Source organism: Rhamphochromis longiceps, linkage group LG15 (assembly GCF_057381845.1).
Source record: "Rhamphochromis longiceps isolate RC_006_pf linkage group LG15, R_longiceps_female_GT1.1, whole genome shotgun sequence".
NCBI lineage: Eukaryota > Metazoa > Chordata > Actinopteri > Cichliformes > Cichlidae > Rhamphochromis > Rhamphochromis longiceps.
Window position 1 is genome coordinate 16,765,607 of NC_140571.1, and position 25,716 is coordinate 16,791,322.

Genomic DNA, 25,716 nt, shown 5'->3' on the forward strand with positions numbered 1-25,716 from the left:
ATGACATGTAGCAACTTGAAGTCAAAAAGAGAGGTCTGATAGATTTAGAAAGACACTCAGGAAGTTTACAATCAGTTGTTGAGGAAAGAGTGTTTTGAATAAGGCCCCTTTATTGTAGAAATGGTTGCAATCAGCAATAAACTGCCGTTTCCGTGGTAACCCGTAGAGTTTTAGGAGGGTGGCGAGAGGCCTCATTTGAACAACAACCATTCACTTCATTTATTGTTGACTGGGTGGACAGACAGAAAGAGAGAAAAAAAATGGAGAGTTTATTGGTAAGAGGGAGATTTTTTCTGAACCACTGAATCGTGAGATTACACTGAGTGAAGTGGGATATATACACACACACTATGAGTGGACACTATGCACACACACACTATGCAAACACAGTACACATGCATTAATTCACACTCTTGAAAACTCACACTACATCGGATTACATAGAGGTTTTACGCACATACAACTTGCTGCACACAACTTTTTTTGAGGAAACGAAGTGTTAGATGGGTGAATATTTAATGAAGATTTGCACCAGCATAAAACTGTAAAAGCTTTTACCTTTATGTGGAATTTCCCTTATCTGTGGGAAAACTAGGAATATTAAAGCACCAGATAGAAGAAAGAAAACATTGTAAATATCTGAAAAAACAAAAGCATGCATGCTTGCTTTAAGTCTGTAGGTAAACTGTAAAGATAATGCATTGATTATATATATTATATACAAACTTTGTGATTTTTAAAGAGGTCTTGAACACAGGTCTTTTTTACAAAAGTTTTCCTTTAGACATGAGATGCCTTTTCACTCATTTTCAGTCCAGTCCTTGGAACGTTGTTTGACTGTAAAGCCACTTGATGCTCAAGGGATCAACAACTGTTGTGGCTAGCTGTAACAGGCATCTTAAAAAACTTTTACTAGCAGCCTTTTGCTAAAACATGCCTAAGATAGCACAGTTTGGCAGGCATAAAAACACATTTCTGCACCAACAAAGGTGATTCCGAAAGAGCTGTTAGATGAAAACTTGGCATATTGCCACACGGTATGCAGTCTCCTTAAAAATGTGACAAAACTGGACAAAAAAAGAGGACAAAAGAAGAAGCAGACCTAAAAAACTGCCACGGGTGCTGACGCAGACGTGTGAAGTGGTGAGGAGTGTGGACCCAAGTGCAGGCACTGATGACTGAGTAGCTGTGAGTGAGTTTTATTTACAGCGGGGGAACGAAATGCAAACAAAGGCAGAGCATCTTAAAGTCATGAACTTGGGAAATAGAAAGAAATTTAGCAGAGACACAGGACCTGAGATATACATCTGGTCCTTCATGTCTGTGAAGGTTCTCAGTCATCCAGGTCATCGTAGTCAAAGGAGCTTGCAAAGAAAAGCGTCTGGACTTCTTTAAGTTGCTTGAAGACGTTTCACCTCTCATCCGAGAAGCTTCTTCAGTTCTAAGGTCAAATGGTGGAGAGTCCCAGATATAAACCTAGTGGGAGTGACCCCCCACAGAGGGACAAAAGGACCCCCTGATGATCCTCTAATCGCCTGAGCCAAGGTGGGAAACTGGGCGTGGGTCCCAATCAGCCAGAGTTTCGGGTGTGTTCATTGTGAAACCTGGCCCCACCTTATCATGCGAATTCCTGAGGTCAGATGGCCCAGGGTGTGAGTGGGCGTTAAGGCGTCTGGGAAGGGATCTCAAAACTGGATTATAGATGGCAGAGAGTTGGTGTCGTAAACCCCCGCCTCTGTTCAAAGATGGTCGCTCACAGTGGACATAGATGGCTTCTTTCACTCCTCTTTCAAACCATCTGTCCTCTCTGTCCAAAATGTGAACATTTGCATCCTCGAAAGAGTGTCCTTTATCCTTAAGATGCAGATGGACTGCTGAGTCTTGTCCTGTGGAGGTGGCTCTTCTGTGTTGTGCCATGCGCTTGTGAAGTGGCTGTTTGGTCTCTCCAATGTAGAGGTCTGAGCATTCCTCGCTGCACTGTACAGCATACACCACATTGTTAAGTTTGTGTTTTGGCGTTTTGTCTTTCGGGTGAACCAGTTTCTGTCTGAGCGTGTTGCTGGGTCTGAAATACACTGGGATGTCATGCTTGGAGAAAACTCTCCTGAGTTTCTCTGATACACCGGCTACATAGGGGATGACAATGTTGTTGCGTCTGTCCTTCTTATCCTCCCTCGCTGGTGTCTGGTCTTCTTTTCTGTGCCTCTTTGCTGACTTTAAGAACGCCCATTTAGGATAGCCGCACGTTTTGAGTGTGAAGTTGGTCCTGTCCTCCAAGGACCAACTTCACACCCGATCAGATCTGCACACTGTTAGACCTCTGCCTCACCACTACATATTTCAAGTACAACGAAGGCTTTTACAGACAAAAACATGGCTGTGCCATGGGCTCCCCCGTGTCACCTATTGTAGCCAACCTTTACATGGAGGAAGTGGAAAGGAAGGCTCTTGGCTCTTTCAAAGGAAGAGTACCCAGCCACTGGTACAGATATGTGGACGACACCTGGGTCAAAATCAAGACACAAGAAGTGGAATCCTTCACTGCGCACATCAACGCTGTGGATAAAAACATCAAGTTCACCAGGGAAGACACAAAGGACAACTGTCTGCCTTTCCTGGACTGTGCTGTGCACATTGAAGAGAACGGCAAACTCAACATCGAAGTTTACCGGAAGCCCACACACACGGACCAGTACCTCCTCTTTGACTCCCATCACCCTTTGGAACACAAACTTGGAGTAATCAGGACCCTACACCACCGGGCAGAACATGTTCCCTCTAAGCCTGAAGGGAAAAAGAAGGAACACACACATTTAAAGGAAGCACTCAAAACGTGCGGCTATCCTAAATGGGCGTTCTTAAAGTCAGCAAAGAGGCAGAAAAGAAGACCAGACACCAGCGAGGGAGGATAAGAAGGACAGACGCAACAACATTGTCATCCCCTATGTAGCCGGTGTATCAGAGAAACTCTGGAGAGTTTTCTCCAAGCATGACATCCCAGTGTATTTCAGACCCAGCAACACGCTCAGACAGAAACTGGTTCACCCGAAAGACAAAACGCCAAAACACAAACTTAACAATGTGGTGTATGCTGTACAGTGCAGCGAGGAATGCTCAGACCTCTACATTGGAGAGACCAAACAGCCACTTCACAAGCGCATGGCACAACACAGAAGAGCCACCTCCACAGGACAAGACTCAGCAGTCCATCTGCATCTTAAGGATAAAGGACACTCTTTCGAGGATGCAAATGTTCACATTTTGGACAGAGAGGACAGATGGTTTGAAAGAGGAGTGAAAGAAGCCATCTATGTCCACTGTGAGCGACCATCTTTGAACAGAGGCGGGGGTTTACGACACCAACTCTCTGCCATCTATAATCCAGTTTTGAGATCCCTTCCCAGACGCCTTAACGCCCACTCACATCCTGGGCCATCTGACCTCAGGAATTCGCATGATAAGGTGGGGCCAGGTTTCACAATGAACACACCCGAAACTCTGGCTGATTGGGACCCACGCCCAGTTTCCCACCTTGGCTCAGGCGATTAGAGGATCATCAGGGGGTCCTTTTGTCCCTCTGTGGGGGGATACTCCCACTAGGTTTATATCTGGGACTCTCCACCATTTGACCTTAGAACTGAAGAAGCTTCTCGGATGAGAGGTGAAACGTCTTCAAGCAACTTAAAGAAGTCCAGACGCTTTTCTTTGCAAGCTCCTTTGACAATCTGGTCCTTCAGTTGATCCACTGTTGATCTAGAAGCTATTCTTAGGAAGGAAAGCTGAGATACAAGAACTGGGCAGAAAATCGGTGGCAGCAGGTCTTGTAAAGTGATGAATCCAAATTTTACATTTTTGGTTCAAATCATTGTATATATGCGGAAGGACATGAGAGAGGTACAACAGTGAGTGTCTACAGCGATCTGTAATACCCTGTCATGCTTCGGCCTGCATTTCAGGCAATGGAGTCAGGGTTTTTGTCAAAATCGATAGAATCATGAATGCAGAAAAGTGCCGGCAGAGTTGTTGGTACCATTGGCAGTTATCCCAAACACTCTGCCAATACAGCAAAACCCTACCTGGATAGAAAAACACATAATGGAACACAATCAGTCATGGATTGGCCTCCCTAGAGCCTAACCCTAACCCCTAACTGAGACTGGAGCAGAAGGTAGTCAACCTTCCAAGAAGAGCTTTGAATTTCCTTCAAGAAGCGTGGCGAACTATTCCTGAAGACTACTTACCAAACATAGCTAGAATTGGACAAACTCAGTTTATATAGTGCTTTAATACAATATTTAAATTTATGTTTGCACATGTTTCAATAAATTTCTCATTTTCCTAGCAAAATCTAAAGAAATGAGGGGTGGCTCAAAACTTTCACATGATTATACATATTGTAATATAGATAGACTGCTACCTGTGACATGCTGGCATTATGGTTTGGCCTGCCTCATTCGCCGTGACACACTAAACACTCAGATTAGAGCATTAAAAAGAAAAACATTCTTAATGATACGCTGTTACTTAAACAGATATATGAAGGCAGCAGTTTAATGTGTTTTAATATCTGATGAGGTGTGTATTTACAGATTGTTCAATGACAGTACGAAACTGTATTTTTTACCATTAATTTGATTTCTATTTAGATTTTTGTTAGAAATCCATTACTCTATATTAATGTATGCCATAGTAATATGTAATAATAACTTATGAGTAACAGTTAAGTAAGAAGCGAGCAGTTTCCCATTTCATGTGTGACTACCTCACTTATACAGGCAATATTCCTAGTATATCCATGCTTTAGTAACTTAATAGATTCCAGAAAATCTGTGCACCACACCAAAAAAAACCTTCCATAATGCCTCAATATTATTCACGCAATATCCACATATCAACACTTCTGGACAGATGGATCTTTTTTTAAAGTGTTTCACTGAACCACAATCCACAGTCAATAATAAACTGTGATATTATTCAAGTAGTATTGAAATATATACACATAAAATGAGAGCTGGAGAGAATGGAAATGAAAGGGGTAGTTTTTCTCCAGACTGCTTGTAATAACTGAAATATTATATCAAAGAGAAAGCTTGGCACATCAGATTTAAATTATATCTAGAATGTAAAGGAACAAAGTTTGATCACTAAGAGAAGAAATTTTAAAATTATCAATTTACTGAAGAAAGAAACAAACACTTCCTTCACTCATTAACAACCCACAGGAAAAAAGGAGATTTCTTCTGTATTGTTAGTGGGGTTTTTTTTTAAATGAATAATCTGTTAATGTGTCGCTTAAACACATTTTTGAGAGTGAAGGTGTTCCCTTGTACAAGACAGAGTGTGAACACGGTAAAGAAATTCTTCTTAATGCATTTAGGTTCAGAGCGGGAGTAAAGGTTATTGTTATATCACAGATAAGTCTTCACCTACCTCAAAGGATGAGAAGTACGCCAAGATCTATTCAATCTCATTTGAAGGATTCTCTAAAAAACTCCCATCATGTTTCAATCAAGTGTGTGTGCAGGAAGTGCTTCCATTCGGACCGTTTTGGAGGCCCAATTACAAGACGGCAAACAGAAAAAAAAATAAGAGAAGCTGAAATTTTGTCTGGGCATCTCAGACAAAAGCCATTTGAAATGGCAAAAAGATCAAAAGATGGTGATGAAAGAGCTTTGTTTGAGTCAGCATCGTCAGGAAGTGAAGAAAGTATGTGGATAAACAGGACAAGAAACACCACTCTGTCCAGTTATTGTTACACATTCTGTTCACTTGTATACTAGAGGCTACGCAATGAACACAGACTCCTTCACTGCTCGTTAGAAAGTTTTTAGCATGTTCACATTCTTTAGGCTTATGCCATTGAAAGTAACTGTTGTACATATTCTAAGTATTTGTATTATGCTATTTAATTTTCTAATTAACAGTACAATCAGGTACCCTAACAGTATGAACAGAAAACAGGATTATTCTCTTAAACGATATCTTTTGGCGTTATTCTGCTGGGTTCCACAGGCCACTGCATTAATATTGTCATGGTTATGTATCCCAGTTAACACTGAAGCCGGAGCAGACGGTGCTCCCCTTGGTGGATAAATCCAACGCCGTGGAGACGAGAACAGGAGTTAGCTTCCAACATCCTGAGATCATCATTCATGCAGAACTTATCACCTCAACTCTGTCTGAACCATACTACTGGAAACTGCCTGAGCAGTTCAAAGGCTCTATGGTAGGAAATATCACAGTGGGGTTTTTTTATTGTTTGTATCATCTTGGATTTTACTTTGGTATTTACAAGATAGTGTGTGTATAGTGATAGACGCTAACAAACATCATGTCTTTCCAAATATAATTGCAAAACTCATGTCACACCTGCCGTTCATTATACATTCATATATTGCGTACAGATCCGTTGTTTTGCATGCATGTAAGACAAAACGGCAAGGTATTCATAGAGAATCTCAAAAATAATGCTCAAAAATCCAATAAGTACAATGTTGGTGATTGTTTTGTGTCATTGTTTCTCTTAAGATCACAGCATATGGGGGGCAGCTGAAATATGCTGTGTACTATGAGGCCAGAGAAGAAACCGGTCCTTCCTCCTATGAGCCTCAGGTCATTATTAAAGGTGGTCCTAACCACAACATGGTGATGACACGCCACATAACAGGACTCCAGATTGGTCAGCTCACCCGCCATGAGATTGACATGACAGAGGTACAGTAATGGTTTAGAGGTGATAAGGAAATTCATAGTAGTAGTAGCAGCAGTAGAAGTAAATACTGTAGGAGTAATTTAAAATTAATTGTTTATTTTACTCCATGCAAACAGGGTTTCTTAAACTGAGTGCAGTGATGATGTTGATTGTGTGTGTGTGTGTGTGTGTGTGTGTGTGTGTGTGTGTGTGTGTGTGCAGCATGATTGGAAATTTGCAGATGGACGGAGTATGACTCGAGAGGACTTTATGGACATTTTGTTCTACGTGGACTACATCCTAATTAAGGCATCACACGGCAACTTGATGAGACAAAGCCGGTAACACACACACACACACACAGAACAACTTAATCCTCCATCTCCACACATTGGGACAATGGCTAAATAAACATTACTTTTGTAAAAGTTTTCAGGTGCAATAATGCAATTTTTTAAAATCTATTTTTTTACTTTACTTTTTTAGAGTTTTGTTCATTAAACTAATAAATTCAAAGATTCTTGATTTTTTTTTTCTCCCAGTATTTCAGAGGTCAGTCTGACAGTGGCCGAGGAGGGCATACCAACCAAAGAAAGCGAGAAAGCCCACCAGATAGAGAAGTGCGATTGTCCAATTGGATACTCTGGACTTTCCTGTGAGGTGGGGACACAATTAAATACCTGCATGCATTCACACATGACACCACACATCTGAAGACCAAATATCTGCAAAGGTCTTGTAAAAGAAGCTCAGTAAATATATACAGCTTACAGATGGTGGGTATAGTGCTCCATAGTATTTGCAAGTAACTGGTTTTTTTTTTTAATTAATCATTTAAAATTTAAAAACAGGTGAAACTTGGAGACTATCTCATATAGAAAAGATTCGAGGACATCTCTCTAAAATGAGGCAGCATGGTTTGCAAAGTATCTGAACAAACCAAAAGACTTATTGAGCAATGTCCTTTGGACAGATGAGCGGAGATATTAGATTGTTGTTTTTTTTTTTTGCTTCTGCCTGGGGATGCCACATTTTTTAGCTGGGTCCTGTAACCCAATATGAGTTGTGTGTTGAAATTAATTGAGTGCAGCTGAGAAAAAGGATGCAACATTAAAACGAATGAAAAAAGACAAAAAAAAAAGTACGATAGTGTGAGATTCTTACAAAAAAAATCACAAGAAAAACTATTTAAATTAATAAAAGTTCAACATTAATCACAGAGTGAGCTGAACTGGCTGCTTCCTTCAGAGCTCGGAAGAATTTTTTTTTCCTGCTTCTCTCACAATGAGAAAGAATGAGGGGAAAATGGGCGCACAGACATGGCTTTCAGTACTATCTCAAAAGTTTCTAATTTACATTTAGCTCAGCATTTTAAGCCTGTCGGTGCCTTTCAGACCCTCCTGTTTTTCTATTCTGTTTTTTATTCTTTTACTTTGGTTAGTCAGGATTAAGCCTCACTGAGCATCTCCTCCACTCAGTTGCGATTTTGTCCAACCAAATGACTTTCAGCTGCATCCAGCTCCTTTGCTTAAGCCGCAGAAATCTTATAGCTGTGACTCAATCTTTAGTCTAATGAGGATTTTGAAGACACAGCTTATGATACACTGACACAACAGTTCTGGCTAATTCTGCTAGGCAGCAGTGCCCAAAAGTCGTTTAGGCATTATTGTGTTAATCTTAAAGGTATACAAGGTCTTCTGGCAAACTTTTAACTGTGTTCTTCAACTTCTGTTTCACTTTGTTGGATTTTATTAGTTGTTCAGAGCACATATTTTCTGGAAAAAAATAACTTAAAAGCTACAGATACTATTAAAAATGGCATCTAAACTTAAAATGTTCAGGTTGTTGAGGGCTTAGCTGACAGATGGCCATTTCTATTTGTAGCTGCCGACGTTGTTAATAAAGTATATTTAAACAGGCATTTAGTGCTAGCACAGGGAACAGATGGCTCTTTAAATGGACTCCATTAATTATTACTGAGCAGGAGAGAGAGGAAGAGAGAGTTACCTTGCATGTGTGTGTCTGTATGTGTGTGTATGAATGGATGCAGTTTTGTGTGTGTGTGTGCATTTGGCAGGTACATGAGGGTGTGTGCCTGTGTTCAAAAGTTACTGAAGGGAGACACCTTTGTGTGTGTGGAAAAAAAAGAGAGCGGTCAACAACTGCCCAGAGAAGTAATGATTGGGGATTATTATGTGAGTGTGTTCCAGTGCCAGGCACAGTTTGATGTTACCGTGGGAACGCACACTTCATCAAACCTGTAAAAGTCTACTTCTATTTTTAATCTTTGTCTCTGATCTAAATCTTTGCTCCCATTATCTCTCCGTGCAGGAGTGTGCTGCAGGATTCTACCGTCTTCGCAGTGGTTTCCTGGCATCTGCTCCAGCGTCCAGCGTGCCCACGGCTACAGGCATGGGCAGCTGTGTTCAGTGTCAGTGCAGTGGGCACTCCTCCTCTTGTGACCCTGAGACATCCATATGCCAGGTAACTGTGTGTGTGTGTGTGTGTGTGTGTGTGTGTGTGTGTGTGTGTGTGTGTGTGTGTGTGTGTGTGTGTGTGTGTGTGTGTGTGTGGGCATTCTACCGCTGGAGACCATCCTAGAGCCATATGCTGAGCAGTTTCTGGAGGAAAGAGGTGGATGAGGGTGCCATATAGGTGTGTAGGTGTGTGTTGGAAAGGATGTCTGGTACTGTAATTAGCCCTCCAATAATTAACGACCTCCAGCTTTCTCATATTTTATGTAATTTCCTCTTCTGTGGATCTCACCCAAAGTTATGTCTGAATATTTTTTTCAAGCAAGGGCTATTAGTTACAAGTAGTTACTGTATATAATGCTATGGCTGTATGACAGAAAACAGTGGTTGGAGACAAAGTTATTGCAACTTTGTGTAATAAACATACAATCTTGTTGCCTTTGAAATGGTTGCTTCAATGATAGAAACCAGGTCTACAAATGGTCAGTTGCCATCAGACTGACTTTAGCAATCTAAGGGCATAAGACAGAGTCAGACTCCTGTCTCTTTGTGATTGAATATAAGAATTGCATTGCATGTGTTTCTGATTAACTGTGCTAAATTTTCAAAAATTCCTCCACATAAAGTGACATAGTTGGTGCAGGACTGCGATTTAGCTGCAAAATGACCAAATGAATCCTATTACAAAGAGATGTGTTGCAGACGAGTTAAACGCATCGGTGCATACTGGCTTCAACTGTAACCTGTTGGCAGTCTGTCTACATTAAAAAACACTTTCTCAAGTTGCAGTCTGAGTAAGACCGTGATCATTTGGAGACAGGTTGGGTACCATCGAGTGACCTGTGCAATCCTTGCCGTCAAAAGTGGTCTCCACAGCTACTTGCAATCAGTTTCCAGTGGGGAAAAAATTCAGTACCATCACCAGACACTGATTTTTGTGAGTCGTAAGGAAGTCGCTGTTGTATTTTTAATCTAGCGTGAGTCATCAAAGGAGATTTATAACATCATCTTGGGCAGTATTGATAAAATTATAGGTTTATGTTAGTTAACACATTATCAATGGCTTGCTGTAAATAGATGTTCAATATTTATTGAAATGGGTTTAGTTCCTCAAACTGTGTTGTATTTACCTATGTTAGATTAGGGAACTGCATAGTGTGTTGCTGGACCGATGAGTCCTCATATTCTGCGAAAATACACACGCTCATATGCATGCCCTCAGTGTGAAACCAAATAGTTTTTTAAACCTTGTTTAGTTAATTTCAGTATTATTTTACTCGGATACATAACAGTACACATTTTTGTTCATCATGTAGTCAGAAATTCCCAGAATTTCTGGAAGTTTGCTCATAAAAATCCAAAACCTTTTCTTTCACTTTCAGATTTTAATGTAAGTTATCTACCACACTGAGGTGACAAGAAACGTGTGCACACAGACAAACCATTTGACTTAAACAGCTAGTGTTTTGATACTCTTCTCCCAATCGCCTGCTTTGACAGGTTATACTCAGAGAATTGTTTGTTTGTTGAAGTTACAACTTCTTACTTAATTTCTTACATGTTCTCAATTTCTGTTAATCTAATGGCACCTTAACGTGTTGGCATCATGTCAGAATTAGCACCTTGGCCACTTTTCTGTGAAAGTGATTTATGTACTATTACTAACTATTAGTCTCATTAAGTTAAAACATTTCAGTGCAATCTGGGTGACACTGTAAATATTGTGCACTACACCGAGTACCTTGACTCTCCGTTTATCACTACTAAAAGTATGTTTGAGTAAAGCGATGAAGTTAATGTAAAAATGAATTGTACTTGAATGGTAGAATGCTAAATGTAATATCAACAGCTTTCCAAACAAATGGGGGTGGTTGAATTCTCATGGAGCCTTGTATACCCTTTTGCATCTTACTTGCAGCTGTTCGTGGCAGCTGGCTGTCATCCCAGAGCATGTTTATGCCTCAGGTTTGTGTCCAGTGCAGCTCATTTTTGTTCCGAAAAGTTTGCTTGACATGCTTAAGGACATACAAACAGGACAACTGAAAGAGTCAGCTAAACAGTGTTTTCATTCCAATTTGTTTAGGTTGTAATGCATCAATGTATTTGTTGCCCACTGTCATTTTAAAGGAAAATTGAACTGCTTTCATTCTTAAAGGAACAATAATTCCCTTCCAAATATGGATTTAAACCACAAGTCCTAAACATTCACCATAAATTCATGGATAATAATGGTAATTATACAAATTCTGTCCTTGCTCAGCTTAATATTCCAACTTTAAACCCTAAGTGTGTGGTTATGTACTGACTTTTTTGCCACTTTCAGTTTCTTTTACTGTCTAATTTTTGTCAGTTTCTCCATTATTTCCATGACTTTCATCTCTGCCTTTCTTCTGCATTCCTTGTGTTGTTCCTCCTTCTGCCACTCCTCCAATTTATCTTTTTTCACCTCATTCACATCCCCTAAATTCCTGTTCTCCTTTCCCTAGTTATATATTTATTCCTCTGTTGTCTTCTTTCATCTTCTTGCCCGTCTTTTGTTTCTAGTTTTCTCATTTTTCATTTTCCCCAATCCTCCTTAACACCTCCTTGGTTTTACCAATTTGTTTTTCTCTCTCTTTCTTTTTTTTACTACTTCACGCCCTCTTCCTCTCTGCCTTCCAGACGTTTTTTCCTTGCCCATTTCTATCTTGCTCTCCATAACAGCAGCATCATTAGCATTTTCTAACCGAGCGGGCTAAATTGAAAATGCTAAACGAGTTTGTTTCTGTGGTAATTAGAGGTAACGAGGAACACAGGAAGTTAATGGAAATGACTTGCCTCGTTAAGAGGCGACTTCCTGTTGTACTGATTGAAGTTCCTATTTATAACAAACAATCCGAACACATAGGACAGGACCCTGGGGATATGAAAGAGAGAGGTGCGTGTTTGTGTACAATATGTATTGCCGTTTAAATTGTGTGGGTTAAAATGATTGAGCTCACAGTGAGTGTTTGAGGGTGGAGGTGGAATAGGGGGTATTTTGTTGTGTGTCCTAAGTGCCTACAGTCTGCACATATTGTACAGAATTACTCTATATAAAAAACATGCCATATTTTTGCCATGAGATGTACCAGAATGCACAAAGGAATAGACACTGTGTCCGTGTGTGTGCATGTGTGGGTGTATGAGACTTTTATAACAAGCATAGCTAAAAATAAATTACAAAATAAACAGAAACATCTGTGGATATGAAAATATTTTAGATATATTTAGATCTCTGTGTGTTGTTGTACCCATGAGGCTATCTGAACAACAGCAAGAGTGAAATCCTGCGAGGAAAATTAGTATTTCAGATGCTCTTGAAGAAGGAAGCTTATTAAAGTCTTTGACGTGTGAGATCGCACCTGTCGGCTAACAGCTACTGTAGCTGGTCGCTCTTGGTCTCACAGCACCTCATCATGCAGGAATGGGACTGAGACCATAGTATAGTTGGTCACACATTATTATGTGTGACCAACTATATTTCTTTTCAGAAATGGTCTGTCTTAGATAAAAGTTCACCAGTGCAAAAGCTTGTACTGGCTCAGCAACTGTAGGTGGTGAAAAGAAGCGAGTAATGATTTCCCACAGAGATTCAGAGCAATCAACACTCACTGTATACTTCTATTAGTTACAACTTGCTAGTACCGGGCGAGACCTCTTTTCCCTTCAGAACGCTCTTAATTCTTTGACTCAGACATTCAGTATTTTTCTGAGATTTTAATCCTTACTGCAACATCACCTTGCAGTTGCTGCAGATTTGTCAGCTACACATCCATGATACAAATCTCCCATTCCACCCCATCCCAGATCTTAATCTACTGGACTGAGATATGGTGACTGTGGAGGTCTTGTGAGTACAGTGACCTCATTTGTGACATGACATGTTATCAGAACATATCAGACCAACAGACCAAATCCATCAGTCAGAACTGCTGACATGAAGAAGGGGGGATCCATGCTTTCGTGTTGTTTATGCCAAATTCTGACCCTAACGTCTAAATGTCACATCAGTAATTGAGACTCATCAGACCTGACAACATGTTTCAATCCTTGTAGTTTCAGTCTTCTGTTCTTAGGTGATTAGTGTGGCACCCAATGTGTTTCTGTATTTCCTTAACCCTTTTTCTTTAAGTCTCAATGTGTTGTGCCTTCAGAGATGCTCTTCTGCAAACCTTTGATTGAATGAGTGGTGATTTGACTTCTTGTTGCTTCCTATCACCTTGAAGCAGCCTGGCCACTGTCCTCTGACAGCAACAAGGCATTTTCACCCAGAGAACTGCTGATCACTGGATATTTTCTGTTTTCAGACAGGTGTAAGCCCCAGCAGTTTCTAAAATACTCGGACTATCAAAGCGCATCAAAACCAGCAACCATCGTAATTTCAAAGTTACTTAATTTGTCTTTCTTCCCCATTCTAAAGCTCAGTTTAGACTTACCAGGTCATTTTGACCATGTCTACATACCTAGTTGCATTGAGTTGATGCTATGTAATTGGGTGATTAAATCTTAGCATTTATGCCCAGTTGAACAGGCGTACCTGACAAAATGGCTGGTGAGTGTATACGTATGTTAAGATAGTAAGTTTCTCAATTAATAATTAATTCATCCATCCATTCTCTTCCGATTACCCTTTTCAGGGTTGCGGGTGGGGGGTGGGCATGTCCCAGCTGTTTTAGGGCCCTAAGATAGCTGGAATAGGCTCCAGCCAGCTCCAGGATAATTATCCTTAGGCTAGGATAATTTACTGATAAATAAAAGGGACTGTGTTCATCTTTCCCTCTAGAAAAAAGCAAATCAAAGAGATGGCCGGTTCTTGACATTGAAGAGATTTAAAGTGAAATGACCCATCTGTCAACATGTTGTCAAACATTTCACTGAGAGTCTCTAAAGTGTCCACATCAAAGCTAAGCACAAAAGTGTTCGAAAAGGCTGTTGTTAGCACCAAAAACTGAAGTGACAGCAGGGAGGTATGCTACTATTATTTCTACTTCTCTGGTATTGATGAAACTCGAACAGCGGTGCCAGGATAATTATCTCACTCACCAAAAAACAAGCCTCTTCAGTGTTGTTTTGTCAGTAATGAAGGAGGTAATGACAGGTGACCCGGTCTGTCATCTTTTCAATTATTCATTGTCAACTTGAAAAACATGGGAGACACAGCTTAAGAGATATACAGATTTCTTCTTTATTAAAGCATCTGAAACACAGTAGATTTTTTTTAGTCTACATGCACTTGAATAGATTCCCATTAGCCCACAAATGCCTGTAAGTGATTCCAAAAAATGTTTTATCATCTTGCTCAAGCAAATTTGGTGTCTTGCTTTTTATCGTGCCAGGGGTGATTTCCAAAAATAATGTCCAAATGGGAGTGTAGGTTAATTTTTGTTAATTTAATTAGAAAATCTGTTGATTTTAGAGATGAAAAGCTTTCTGGAGAGGCAACATGAGTTTTCTTCTTTGTGTGTGTGTGTGTGTGTGTGTGTGTGTGTGTGTGTGTGTGTGTGTGTGTGTGTGTGTGTGTGTGTGTGTGTGTGTCACCATCTTAAAGTTGCCTTCATTATGCTCAGTATGACATTCTGTATTTATTTCCCATCCCAGCACACACCAGGAATTTCTGGGTGGTGGGTGATGGATATTTTTGCACCTACATATTGGAGTAGGTTAAAGTCATGGGGGAGTTGGAGAATGACTAAAGGTAAATAGAGTGCCTTCGCATACATGCATAGCATTATTTTTATGTGTGCACATTTGTGTTGGTAGAACTGTCAAGACAACACAGAGGGTGATCGGTGCGAACGCTGTGCACCGGGATTCTATGGCGTGGTCCGAGGTTCTCCTGATGACTGCAAACCCTGCGCCTGCCCCCTTACCAACCCACAGAATAAGTAAAATTTCTTGCAACCTATCACTACAAACTTTAAACAATATTAATCTGTCATTTTATGCACATTTTATCTTTTCTGTCCTCTCTCCTCTGTAATATAAATAGACTGTATGCTCCAAATGTTTTAACATTTCTTTTGTAATGTCTGTGAAAAATCTCTTTTCATATCCAGTTTCAGTCCCACCTGTGTAGCAGAGGGGTTTGATGACTACCGCTGCACCGCCTGTCCTGAAGGATATGAGGGCAAACACTGTGAGAGGTCAGACACATACAAAGAAATGAACAAGCATAGAAGTTTGGAAATCATCGGCTTTTAATGTGGACTGCACGGATATTTAAATGCAAAGACCAATACAGGGAATACGAGTTGATGTAAAGTGGAATCCAAAAGTCTTAGTCGACCCGTGATAGTTTTAAGAGAGACATTATATGGAAAGAAGTGGTAGTGGCAGTTGCCCCATGCCCATCCCCAAAGAGCCAAACTTCAACTTCATACCAGCCAAACCTGGAAATGCATTGCCAGTTGTTTGCACTGATTTGAATATTTAGAATATCCTCGTATGTGTTATGCCTAAATTCTGCTGTAATGACATGCACTTGAGGTTTACATGAAAACATCTCAGACCTTGGGATCCCACTGTGAGTATTTTGCTGGTGAAATAATTTGTGATATCTCTTTACAGTGTGGGGTTAACATATGTTAAAATTTGGTTAGATTTGAATACTCTCTCTCTCTATGTGATCCCCCCTGTTTAGGTGTGCCACTGGTTACCATGGTAATCCAAGGATACCAGGTGGCCACTGTGAGGAGTGTAAGTGTTCCTTGTGGGGTGCGTTGCCCGGACCATGTGACCCTGTCACGGGCCAATGCCGTTGCAGGGTTGGGGCATCTGGGATGACGTGTGACCAGTGCATGGATAGGCATGTGTGTGGACCATCTGGGATCATCTGTAAGACTAACGCACAGCTTTTGGTTACTCATTCTTTTGTTTTCTTCATCATTTCATTTTTTTCCCTTCATCTTTTACTGTGTTTTTTTTTTCAGAGTGGTCTAGTGTAAAACATGAAAAAATGAAGAAATAATGTGGCTGAAATTTTTTATGCACTTACCTTTAAATGGAAGTTGAGAGATTTTATTATAAAGATTAATCTGCAGTGAAAGTTACCACCAGTGGTGGAAGTAACCCAGCGTAACAGCATGGGGTGTCATGCTTCATGAACCCCACAGACATGCTCTCTGTCTCTTTCTTCTCTGTTCTTCTGTTCCCTTCCCTCTGGTGGCTCACCTCCCTTCATTGTCACCTGATGTTGTGATTTTTACTTTATTTTGGCAATGAAATGCAAATGAACAGTCAGAGCTCCTTTCTCCAGTTGCCATGGGAGACAGGAGATTGTGGCAGAAGTCAGATTCAAGTCATTTAGAAAATAATTTCAATGTCATTTGGAGCTAATTTAAACTTAATATAACCATAATGGCAGGGCCAATTTGGTGCCATTAGCATGTCTAGAAGGAAGTCTATGTGTGCAAGTGAGAGCACAGAAGAAAGGGTAGTAAGACAGAGGCTGATGTGAAATTGCTGCTGTCAGGTCAGTGAGGAAATTGCTTGCTCAGGTCTTTGTGTTCAGACACAAAGCGTGTGTTCATAAATTGGCAGTGCGTGTGCCGCAATGCTTCCTGACACCAAACCGCTCAACTCTACGTCCAGGCTATAATCCCAAGTCCTGATGGTTTACAGAGAATGGAGTGATCACACTGCTGTTCACTTGTTGAAGAGTGATTGCACTCTGCATTCCTTCTGTTATCTGGCCTTTCTCCCATTCTGTCCAATGCCACTGAGCACTTTTGGAGTCAGAAGTAGTGACATGCATGCAGCTCCTAAATTTGTTGTATAATGCTGTTTGCTAAGAATTGCCCCTTAATGTCAATAGATTTTGTAATGGGTACATTAGTAAACGCACCCAAAGAAGAAGAAATTCAGGAAGAAAATTGAGAATAAACTATACAGTATCATGGTGTACAGTTATAACTAAAGACTATATCTGCTTAATAATGGAAAAGAAACTTGCTGGGCATTTTATATAAACTTTAAAACCAAGATCCATATCACTACATGACGTTCAAAGCCTGACCAACAGAATCGCTAGTGCTTGATCTTAACAGGTGGATAGCATTATAGCTATGTAATAAGTCAGGATATAGCTTATTTCTAAATTAGATTAAACTGAATTACAATGTGACTGCAATGGGCTTCCCTATTAAATGAAATAATTCAATTAATTTTCCCATTGTCAAAAATTGACAAATATTTTAAGTGTTGTAACTTTAATTTAGACAAACTGACTTTGGACTTATCAGTCTGATGCAAAATAATTGGGAACACAATATATTGATCACTGAGTATTCAGAAGATGGAAACCGTTGGTGGGTGGAACATTTTGACCATCACTGTCCTGTTTTTATGGATCCAGACATCACATGAGGGAAACTGAGGGATATACAGATTCATTTTGGTTTTAGTCCCACCCTGAAATAATACTTTTCAAACTTAAAAATACTTGACTGTAAAGTCATTAGAAAATTGCTTATTTTGGCCATAAATTTGGTGATTAGTATAACTTTCATGTTATAATCAAACTTCAATCTCCATCTTTTTTCTTCTGTCTGTGTATATAAAGTTTTTGTTTTTTTAAAGACACAGGTGGGGACATTTGCGCTGTTGTTTCTGTGAACTTGCTTAGTGCCACACCTTTAAATTCAGTGGTGTTTTGACACCTACAAAACCTACCTACTACATAAACTGCATTACATTTGTAACCCTTACAACTCTTATAATCTCATATAATTTACTATATCAATAGAAGTTTACTATTTTATTATCACACTTCAATAGAAAACATTTACACAATAATATTACACTTGCTTGGTGTAAATACATATATCATTTCAATGGCACACTGGAAATGTTTGCAATGATAAAACAACTGCCGTTGTATAGTGACTCACACATGTACGATAATATTGTGTGTCATTATTAAAATCCACTATCAGCAGACTTCAACATACTGCTTACAAGCTCCATCTCTGTAGTACAAAATGTTTTCCCTCAGTGCTGAAGTTAGTGAATGCAATCCTTCATCAGTGAGCTTCTTGAATAGCTTTGATTTGACAAGCAGCTATTTACTCCCACATACACAATGTAGTCTGCATACAGTACACTGTGTGCGCATATATGTGTGGGTTTGTGTGTATGCATTAAACTGCATGAACGCATGGATTTATTTGTGTTTTGCTGTTTTGTCAGAGATTGATAGAGTAGAAACTGTTTTTATTTTATTTAATTTTTCTTTGATTTCCCTTGTCAGAAATTTTAATTTGTGTAATAAATCAGCCTCAGGCTGCAGAAGGCAAAGAAATTCATACACACGCGATATAGGAGAATGTGTGTGTGTCTTAGTGAATTCCCTGGTGTGCGCCGTGCATATTTGTGTGTGTGTGTGTGGGTGTCTGTTTGTGTGTTTTTAGCCTGCAGTGTGTACTTGTAGTAGGCACTTTTGCCCCTGCGCGCTGAATTTCATGCATCACCAGCCCTGTCTTTCTGATGCCAGAGCCACTTAAACAGAAAAACACAAGCAGTCACCACAGTCCCTTATTGATGTGTTTCTGAGCTCGCCCATATAAACACACATTCAGTTGTAAAAATGCACTCAAAACTCAAACTTTCTCGAAAAGTTAACATGTCAGCTCACACACAGACACAAACCCATAATGACTGTTTGTGGTTTTAGTCGCCCTCATGACTCACTGCCTTACATCTGACTGTGTGTCTTTACTTGTTTCTCCAGCCTGCGATGATGAGTGCTCTGGTTTGTTGATCAGCGATATGGACCGCCTGTTAAGCATCATCAATGAGGTCACTTTGACGACACCCCTTCCACCACCTTATAAGGTGTTGTACCGATTTGAGAACATGACAGAGGAGCTCAAGGTAAGAAAAAAAAATGTGTGAGAGTAGTTGGAATTTACTTTTATTTAACCCATGTCATAACTACAAGTGGTTTCATTACTTTGACTTACTTTGACCACCTATATGTGGCGTCCCTCAATTCGATGCCTTCAAATTTCCTCCATTTGAATTCTGGAAAAACTGAGATTCTTGTGTTAGGACATGGAATTTTCTCCAGTGAGGTCGGTCATTACACCAGCCCCCCTGCCAACAATATCAAATATTCTACTGAGAACCTTTGCATCGTTTTTTGTTTTGTTTTGTTTTGTGAGGCTCTAAGATCCAAATCTTGTTTCTTTCATCTAAGGAACATTTTAATCGGTGCCTTGTCTTACACCCAGTAATTTGAGACTTTTAATACTCCCTTTAAATTCCGCCCGACTTGATTATTGTAACTTACTTTGCTTCGCTGTCCTCCTTAGCCTGTTATTCCTTTTGTTATGATGCATTTCTCTTTTTACTCTTTTACAATTTTTATTAGAACAGCAGATGCTGGTATCTAATGTTACCAATGGTTGTGACCATTGGTTGCATACTACTTTTTATGAGGCGTTACTTGAATGCTCTATGTAGGGCATACTGATACTCATTGTGCATTCTAACACTACTACAACATGGTAAACTTATCTAATGAATCTACTGATTAACATGTGCATGACATGTTATGATACTTCGACTGCTTCTGTTTGTGAACCATTCAAATGCTGCCTTCTTTTTCTAGTGGAACTTTTTTTTTGGCCTCACTATGATGTGTCAGTCTCTAGTGGGCTCATTACTTCCCCCTGAGGTCTAAAGACCACTGGTACAATTATCAAGTCACAGTGAGTCCTACACACACCACAGGGAAATATGTACTTTTGTGTTTCAGCCCTGTGATAGACTGGTGACATGTCCAGGGCGTACCCCACTTTTTTACACTTTTTAAACTAATAGGCGGCATAAATAGCCTACTAAGTTGGACAAGCAGTATAGAAGGATGCAAAGATGGCTAGATGACTGAATGGAAATGTTTTGTGCTTCAAAGGTTTTACAAAAGAAAATATGTACTATAACTACTACTTGGTTTATTGTAAAAAATAAACCAAGTAGAAAGCATTTTAATGTGCTGTGTAATCAAATATATGGTCGTACATTGAGACACTCACTTTAGCTCACTTAAGATGTTCTGTAGGTAAAGGATTATCCTGCATTAACACTCCTTAGTGAGTTTTTCAAAATTTTCCAAGCGCTTAATTACAATTCCATAAAGTTGCCACATTTATATTGCTAATACACACTGCACTTTGAGACAATTTAAATATGTTTATCAGATGTGTTTACAATTGAATTATTTATGTCTTCCTTGCCTTTTGCACGCACTTGTTTATTCTTTTCTTTTTAGCTCTACGGCACAAAGCCAGACAGTTCAAAAGCCTAGCCCAGGGCCAAAATGTGTCAGACATTTCTCTCCATAATTCCTTCATCTCTCTGTTTCTCTCTGGCAGCACATGTTGTCGCCTCAGAAAGCTCCAGAGAGATTACTGCAACTGGCTGACTCCAACCTGGGATCGCTGGTTACAGAGATGGACCAGCTACACAGCAGGGTAAAAACCTTTGAGTTTTTCTTTTGACTCAAATTTTGTCTCCATCGTTGTCTGCCTTCGTCCTGTCTTTATCCTTGTTTCACTCTTTCTTTGTGTGCAGCCGGAGAGCAAATACACATTGTGACAGGCACTGAGATCATAGTTTAAAGCATTGTGTGTAACAGTTTTTGCTGTCTGGGATGTCAAAATATAGATATATAGTACTGAGACACTGGGAATTAAGTGCTGCTATCCACTGAAACATGCAATCATAAATACAGATAAAGGATGTAAGGTAAAAATCGAGTTTGTACAATTCTAAAAGTCTTCTCTTACGCAAGCTTTCTTGAACTTTCTTTCAGAAATAGTTCTCCAGGCTTCTTGAATGAGATTCAAAGCTCTTCTTTGGATGTTGTTAAGGTAATGTTAAGGTTCAAAATTGAGGAAGGAGAGTACAAACCAGCCTTGGTCCAGAAGGTCTTTGGTCAAACAATGATTTTAATGAATACACGCGTGGGAAGACACTCTGTACGCAGACAGCCAGTAGTCCTCGACTTAATCAAAGCATGAACAGATATTTTATAGCATCAGGGTTTGTTTACTGACGCCCCTTCATGCGTCACCGGTACATTTTATACATAGATCAGATCAACATCATCATGACTTTTCACCCAGAAAATCATCTTCTATTTTCATGGCTTGGTACTTTCCGTTCTTGTCTCAAAGTGAATTGTTCCTCTTTCTTGTCTAGACATAACTGATCTCTCCTCTAAATAAGTCTAACTAATATGTGTGTATGTGTTGACCTCACATGCTCTTTGTGTCACCTCTTAACTGTCTGTGTCTCGTCCTCAAATGCTCCTCAAAATAACCTACACTTAGACTCTGCTTTCGGTTTCAGTTCTGCAAAAGGCACACTCTGCAAACCTGCAACTTCCTGTCAGCCTGCAACTTAGTCTCTCTGAAAGACACACACTGTTTAAACATCTGAATGCAATATAAACTCCAGATTATATTATTAATGCAATGGTACTGATGACAATTATTTAACAATAGCAGTAAAATAATTTCCCTTCTCCACAATGTCGATTGCCTTTTGTTCCATTCTTTGTTGAGATAATCTAGATTTTAAATGCTAACATATACCAGTATTATTGAGGGTCAGAGAAGCATATTTTGAGCATTTTACTAATTTTTAAAGCAGATTTTTACACAACTTTTAAATCCTATATTTTTACATGCATGTTTCTTTTTAGTTGTGTATACTATGCAAAAATAATGAAGATGAAGTGCAGAATAACTTGTACCAGTTGGTCAAAAATGTCTTAAAGGGCATTTTAAGGACTTTATCATGGCAGTTTCACTTTGATGGTTTGTTTTTCAAAGCAAACCTGATGTCATGAATAGCTTTCCCACCCTCTGGAGCTCTGTGTTGCTTCTTTTGGCCAGCTATATCGCTCAGCTGGGCGCGGATGAGTAGCTAAGTGGTTGGATATTAATAAAATAAAGTGGTTGTCACACATGAACTCCAGAGAGTTCCAAAGTTTTCATATCTCACATGGAATATACAGCTGGAAACAGTCTGTTTCAGACAGTTTGGTTTAGTTGAGGGTTTTGCAGGACGGAGGACACCTGACACCTACTCATGTTCTCCCTGAGCCTGCGTAGGTTTTCTTCAGGTACTCCAGCTTCCTCCCACTTTCCAAAGATAGATTAATTGGTGATTCTAAACTTGGTGTGAATGCGGGGTAGATACAGGTCTTAAGCGCACAGATTAAAGTGCTCTTTGAATGTGTGTGAAAGCCCATAGAGTGATATATAAATCGAGTCTAGTTTATTCCATCTATTATTCTGTGATGCCACAGAATAAAAGTTCAGGGCTGCGCTACCTGTTTGAGAATCAGTCCATGCATAAAAGTAATTAAGATGAAAAGTTAACACTCTAAAGTTTTATATACCACATAAATAATGAAGTATTCTACAAACTCTTTGTCTAATACGCGCTCATTTTTTACCATTTTGAGAGTCAAAGTTATCTGTAAGAGTAGTTTACCAACACAGAAGGAAAAAAACACTTTTTGAGTGGAGGGGACCTAAAAATACCAAATGGAGAAAAATAACACTCACATTCGTGCTGTCAAGCTGCAGCCTTTTAGGGGCTGAGGCCTTGACATTTGTTGACAGCAATACTATCCCCCACACCCCACACCCCATCGCACATACACACATACTCTCACACAAACCACCTAAAATGATATAGCATGGTCTTGTCAAATCACAACAGTAATTACCTACACTTTCTTTTTGTCAGTGTGTGCGTGTACATGTACATTGAGTGTATATGGAACTGTTTTCATGTCTGTCAAAAATTCATCCGTCTCTTGTTTTCCTGGTCCTTTGTGAACATGTTAATGTCTGATATTTTGTTTTCATTTCATGTCAGTAATTCATTTATCCTTATATTTGTTTGCACAGTATTATCAATAGTGCTTATGTATTGCTTTCATCGCCCTTTACGTTGAAGATCTCATCCTTCTTTTTTCCGCTCCATAGAAGTCGATACGTTCACTTATTCAGCAGTTGTTCATTATTTTATAACGTATATGTCTTTGTGTACAGGCCACTAAGGTGTCTGCTGATGGAGAGCAGGTTGAGGATGATGCTGACAGGATTCATAAACGAGCCGAGGACCTGGAGCAGTTCATCAGGGACACACTGCTCGGAGCTAAAGGTAGCAGAAATGAGAAGCACCTCTCCCCTATTAGCTTCCTCTATATCCTGCCAACTGGGATTTCAGGATTTATCTGTCTATTGTCTCCCTAGTTTCATCTGTCATTAGAGCACATTTCATTAAATTAGAGAATATTACACGTAACAGATCCCAATGGGAAATTTGGGTTATTACATTTCGGGAGAGTGGGACAGAAGAGTATGAAAACGTAATGAAATGAATAATTATCATGACAGAACACATTAAAAACTCCATTTAAATAAAGATGCAGCATCTTCAGAATGACACTGAAGTTGAATTGCACATAAAATAATTACTGTGATAAGAGCAGTGTCGTTACAACCAAGACTCATTTCAGCATTTACTCGGAGTAAACAGCTTGTATTCGTTCTGTTCGATCATTATTCTTTGAAAGTGTGACATTTTCAAAGTGAGACAAACAAAACATCTTAGTACCCCCTTGTAAGATCACTAATGGAAAACGTAGCTCAAACACAGTCGCTGATGGGCCAGCTGCCAGTGCTCTGTGCCAGCTGCCGGAGTAAAGTGTTGCCTGACCAATAAAGACAGATCCAGCAGGCTGCAGCATCGCTAACCACGGTGATAAAGAGAGCACCTACCAAGATAATTGGGTGCAACAACTCAGTTGGCTTTGTTCGTTTTGTAGGTAGTTGGCAAGCAACTCTTCCATTACCTTGAAGAGTAGCATCATGTGGCAAAAGAGGCTTCTAAAGCACAATCTAGCTCATGTGCACATGAACTACAGTGCTACACAAAAATCTTGAGCCAGCCTTTCTTTTACTAGGAAAATGGGAAATATGTGCAGTTATTTATTGAAATGTGACCACATAATTATAGTGAAATAAACTGTACAAGGTAAAAACAGTTTGTACCATTCTAACAAGCTTAATGCACTACAAAATCGATATTTGGTATGAGCACCTTTATTCTTCAGCACAGCCTGAACTCTCTTAGCCAGGTTAGAATTGCTTTTAGTCCTCAGGAATAGTTCTCCAGGCTTCTTGAAGGACATTCAAAGCTCTTCTTTGTTTAAAAAATGCTGAGGTCCGGGGTCATTTATTGCCCTAGCAGTGTGCTTGGGATCATGGTTATGCTGAAAAACGAAGCAGTTTTAAATCAGACGCTTTTTCCAAATGGAATTGCCCGATGGATCAAAATCTGATGGCATTGTTCTGTGTTCACAATTGTTCATAATACCCAGTTTTGACAAGTTACCCAACACCACTGTTTGAAATGTAGCCCCAAACAATGATAGATCCTCCACTATGTTTTATAGATGGCTGTAGGCACTCACTGTTGTACCTGCTTCTTGACTCCATGTATACATCTCTTTATACATTTTGACAATGCCTTGTTGCAATGTCTGCTTCTTGTGCAATAATGCACACCTCTTACTTAAAAATTGCTTCTTCCACTGAGATGGTTTCTGATGAGGCTTTATTGAACAGTACATGGATAAACTGAGGGGCCAGATGAATCTCTTACATGCTGTTAATCTGCTGTAGTCTGCCACTTCTTCTTTGGATTATCTCTTGTTTGCTTGGCATATCTCGGACTGCCAAGCATTGCCTAACGATACAATTTCAAACTAGTTGTTTTTTACACTTGAGTGATTCATAGTTCAGTGTTTATGGCCTTAACATACAAGAAAGGAAGAAAAAAACATTCTTCTGAAAATTGTCTGCTACAAGAAAAGGACTGAAAATAAGTGAAAAGCAGCCAATATCCAAATAGACATTTTGTAAGACCTTTAGAAAGCCTGGAAAACTGTTGATCAGGAACACTTTAAGAAGTTACTCTTCCTCCCGAGAAGAACGGATCAACATCTTTGCACAATACTGTACTTATTGTGGGTTCTCAGTCATCCAGGTCATGGTAGAAGCTTGGAGGAAAAAGTACTGTACTTGTTCAATCACAAATGGTAGCTTGAGCAGCATTGCTCATGCATACACAGATTCATGCTTCAAATTTTTTTTTTAAAGATTTTTTTCCACATTGGCCTTTTTTAAAATATATTTTTTCATGGTAAATGTTCAGCTCCTGTTCACCAGCTCGTTGCTGTGGTGCTAAGTATGTACTGCAGAGTGGCGTTTAAAGGAAAAAACAATAAATAATAAAACAATAAAGAATTTTTGCTGTGTCTTGATAAGAGGCAAGAGAGCGGTGAATCAGAACGGTAATGTTGCATTTCAGAAAATTAGAACAACAAGCTTGTAGCTCAGAAGGAAATCTTTGTAGGTTTAAGAATTCAAACAACCCTGCTGCTTTGATTCACTGTTAATAGAATAATATTGGCTTACAGCACCTTTAAATTAATTTTCAATTAAT

The 25,716-nt window shown here is 39.5% G+C and overlaps 1 protein-coding gene across 5 annotated transcripts in view; it reads left to right on the forward strand.

The window, feature by feature from the left end:
• The window catches only part of lama2 (laminin, alpha 2), a 231,189-nt gene that overhangs the window by 147,787 nt on the left and 57,686 nt on the right, over positions 1-25,716 (forward strand). For 3 of the 5 annotated variants that reach the window (XM_085382585.1, XM_085382586.1, XM_085382588.1), the window contains 11 exons: positions 6,050-6,226; positions 6,529-6,714; positions 6,914-7,032; positions 7,234-7,351; positions 9,023-9,175; positions 14,947-15,071; positions 15,243-15,329; positions 15,827-16,020; positions 18,914-19,056; positions 20,559-20,657; positions 23,256-23,367. In XM_085382585.1, the coding sequence (XP_085238711.1) occupies positions 6,050-6,226; positions 6,529-6,714; positions 6,914-7,032; positions 7,234-7,351; positions 9,023-9,175; positions 14,947-15,071; positions 15,243-15,329; positions 15,827-16,020; positions 18,914-19,056; positions 20,559-20,657; positions 23,256-23,367 (1,513 nt within the window). The remainder of the gene's footprint in view (positions 1-6,049; positions 6,227-6,528; positions 6,715-6,913; positions 7,033-7,233; positions 7,352-9,022; positions 9,176-14,946; positions 15,072-15,242; positions 15,330-15,826; positions 16,021-18,913; positions 19,057-20,558; positions 20,658-23,255; positions 23,368-25,716) is intronic. The other 2 variants (XM_085382587.1, XM_085382589.1) reach the window with 1 other exon arrangement.